The following is a 3,624-nucleotide window of genomic DNA, read 5'->3' as shown; positions in this document are numbered from 1 at the left end:
TCAGGTGTTGTAGGTTCAGGTGTTGTAGGTTCAGGTGTTGTAGGTTTAGGTGTTGTAAGTTTAGGTGTTCTAGGTTCAGATGTAAGTTCAGGTGTTGTAGGTTCAGGTGTTGTAGGTTCAGGTGTTGTAAGTTCAGATGTAGGTTCAGGTGTTGTAGGTTCAGGTGTTGTAGGTTCAGGTGTTGTAGGTTCGGGTCTCTTGGATTCAGGTGTTGTAGGCTCAGGTGATGTAGGCTCAGGTGTGGAAGGTTCAGGTGTTGTTATAGGTTCTGGTGCTGGTGTCGTTGTGATGGTTGTTTCATGTGTTGTTGTCTGTTTTGATGTTGTTGTTAGCTCGCTCGAACAGACTTTATTGGATCGCCGAATGTTCATATAGTCCAGAGCTATTGTACTTGAATTTCCTGTCACCACGGTCTCGAAGACAATCTGCAGACAGAAGCAAAGGACAGTAAATATTAGTTCATTACATCGACATACGAGTAATAATACGGGGAAAAAAAAGAGGGGAAAAAAAGAAGAAAAACCGCTTGGTAAACGTGTTTGTGTACGATGTAAACACTCAGTTATGTTATAATTAATACCTGATGCAATCTAACCGCGTATGCGGCCTCGATGTGACTTTGTGAAGTCTTGAAAAAGAATGGTATTCGGATCATTCAATCAAAAACTTTCAAGGAAAGATCACTTTGACGGAGTTCGTTTTGGAGGTGTTGTAGATTCAGGTGTTGTAAGTTCGTTATACCTACCATGTTGTAAGTTGCATTATAACCTTTTTTTCAACCCTGTTCTACAGTTCAATTTGGGATTACTGACTTACCGACCTAAAGTGACCATATCGTTTAAACTCCAACCAAGTTGAAATTGACACTCCTGTGATAGAATGACCCTTTGACAACTACAATGACACTCAGTAAACAAATTTGGAACCCAAGTAGTGCCAAGTAATGACTGTTTCCTGTACCACTAACACAATGTACTAAGCTGTATTTGGCTAAAACTGTTCATTTTCAGGTAATATCGTACGAGTAAAATATATGTATATCTATTGCTAATCTCTGTAGCGTTTTCTTCAGCAATGACAATATAATAATCTCTATACAGGAAAAGATAGTTCGTGAGCAACAAACGTGTGGAAATAATTATTAGGGTTCTTGGTTGGCTTTGTAAGTTCTTGTGATATTTTTTATACGTTTCCTGTATAAAATCAACTCTTCCTCAAGTTTTCCAAGAGTGACTGTGGATAGAATGTCTGCTAAAAAAAAGTCTTCTGAAAGGTGCGCAACTCTACCTCTGCAGGTGGGTTGTCACTATTTCACCATATATCCTCTGGCATAAGGATGGATTTTTCTTCTTCTCAAAATTATTACTTTGCTTTATATTGCGCTCTATTTCGTGCTGAGTTGTTGATGGAAGGCCAGACTTTAAGAAAAAATATTATGTTATTATGCCCCCCCAGCCCTTGACTGTTTGGCAAGCCTTAGCAATAATCTACTTGCGTCTTTTATGAATTTTGAATTAATGTAAAAAGCGAACACATCACTGTAACAAGATTTCACATTTACACATTTTTATATAATATACCGCCTTTTACTTTCTTCACCCTCTCAATCACCTTCGTTCAAAATCAAAGCTGATGATCAAATCTGTTACGATGGAAATTTTTTGCGAAAGTAGAAGAATATTAAACTGGGGCTTTTCATCTTCTGTTGTTTGCAACCCGAGTCAAGTTTGCTCAAAAATTTAATATTTCTTTCTCAGTCCAGTTTGCGCCAAACTACTAAACTAGATACGAAAAACTCCGGGAGAATGAGTTCTGGGGGTAGATTTGTTATGGAAACCATGACACAACAGTAATAGCAAAGATTATCCGCTACAAGACGACATTAAACGACAAGTCACAAACGTGAAAGGATACTCACATTAGAATCCTGGAGCACACACTGTGATGAGAGGCGAGCTGTTTGCCAAACGCCGTTAGTGCTCAGATCTGACATCGAGAGAAGCAAAACGTCTTTTCCTGCACCTTTCACTCGTGGCGAGTTGTACACGTTAAGGAATTGCTTCTCACTGCCTGTGGTAGCGTAGTGGAACTCAATACAAACAGCTTGTATGCCGAAAGCTAAGCTACCTGTCAGTGAAGCTTTTGAACCAACTGGGGCGCCTTGTGTTTCCGTCTTCAGGTACACGTAAGATCCTGAAGAATAACAATATAGGATGATTAGTCCTAATATTATCAACTCGACAGGAGAGAACTTTGCAACACATAAATCACGGTTCTCAATGTGCTGTTTGAACGATGTATTTTTTAAAGCTTTTTTCCCACAGATAGAACTGCTGCAAATGTTAATGAGAAAAAAGGAGCAGATACCTGTATTCTTAATCCAGACGGACATTACAGCAGCCCCTCACACATTGCAGAGCAGAAGTAAGGGCTGGGTGTACGCAGCAGAACCATCAGGAAATTAACTTATGAAGAAAGGCCCATTTTATTCTAAAGCGTCGTCAATTCTGAAAGCTACAAGAGCAGAAATAGCTTTCACTATTTCTTATGGCCGTGCAGTGTCCCAGGGGCACCTACAGTGTTTTATGTGGAAATGAGACGAAGACTGATTGGCAAAGCTTGGAGCACTGGAGGAACAGCCAACACAAGAGTCAGGTACGAAGAATACCCCCCCCCCCAAAAAAAACCCAAACAAACAACAACAACAACCCAACAACAACAAAAACAAAAAACAAAAACAAAAACAAAAACACACGCACAAAAAACAACAACAACCAATAACCAAAAACACAACAACGAACAAACAAAAAACAACAAAAAACCCCCCTCAACCAAACAAACCAAACAAATAAACAAACCCACCAACAAAAATAACAACAAATACATGAGGCCACGGCGACGCATTGAAGAATTATGGCAAGCAGCTTGGACAGGTTATCATTAATTTCCTCCTAAGGACATCGCACAACTTCTTGAACTACCACAGCACAAACGCTTTTGGGTATTGCAGTAATCTACACGTGCCCGCACAGAAACTGATCAGACATCCTTCAGAGAACACAATAAAAGGAAACAAGATATTTAAAAAACCCTTGTAGTTTCCCAAGGGAAGCTGAACAAGACGATAGACAAGCTGCTGAAGACCACCCTATTATTAGAATTTGCAGATAAAATTGGCTTTCAGCTGAAATATGCTAGAGAACGTTGTGATAATGTCAGAATTAAATAGGATTGGGAGATTAAAACAAAACAATAACGGGAGTCTTTCGACAAATATGACATTCATTTTGAGGAAATGGAGACATCCTCACCTATTTTGGTCTTGCCGGGAGGCTGCCAGTCGCGAGCTATGGGTCCTGCACCAGCCGCGCCCCCTCCTAGAACCCAGGACACTTTAGTGTTGTCCGCGGTGAGAGGCCTCCAAGTACAGATGCTTTTGTCGAAAGTACACACCGGGACACCACGATAGCTGCGTGTACACTGAGGGTCTGGAGGGACCGTTGTTGACGATCGGGGGTAGACTGGAATTATATCTGATATATTTATAAGACATACAAATATATATTACATATTATATTATAGACACACACACACACACACACACACACACACACACGCACACAC

The 3,624-nt window shown here is 40.3% G+C and overlaps 1 protein-coding gene across 1 annotated transcript in view; it reads right to left on the bottom strand.

Moving 5' to 3' along the window:
- Nucleotides 1–140: 140 nt before the first annotated feature.
- The window catches only part of LOC101854926, a gene marked incomplete at its 3' end in the record, with an annotated part of 4,963 nt that continues 1,479 nt past the window's right edge, over nucleotides 141–3,624 (bottom strand). The window contains 3 exon segments of the mRNA XM_035973820.1: nucleotides 141–425; nucleotides 1,919–2,193; nucleotides 3,312–3,512. Coding sequence (XP_035829713.1) covers nucleotides 141–425; nucleotides 1,919–2,193; nucleotides 3,312–3,512 — 761 coding nt within the window.

The sequence above is a fragment of the Aplysia californica genome, unplaced genomic scaffold (assembly GCF_000002075.1).
Source record: "Aplysia californica isolate F4 #8 unplaced genomic scaffold, AplCal3.0 scaffold00032, whole genome shotgun sequence".
In the NCBI taxonomy this organism is placed as follows: Eukaryota; Metazoa; Mollusca; class Gastropoda; order Aplysiida; family Aplysiidae; genus Aplysia; species Aplysia californica.
Note: the sequence above shows the minus strand (reverse complement) of the source record. Positions and strands in the feature narration are given on the sequence as shown.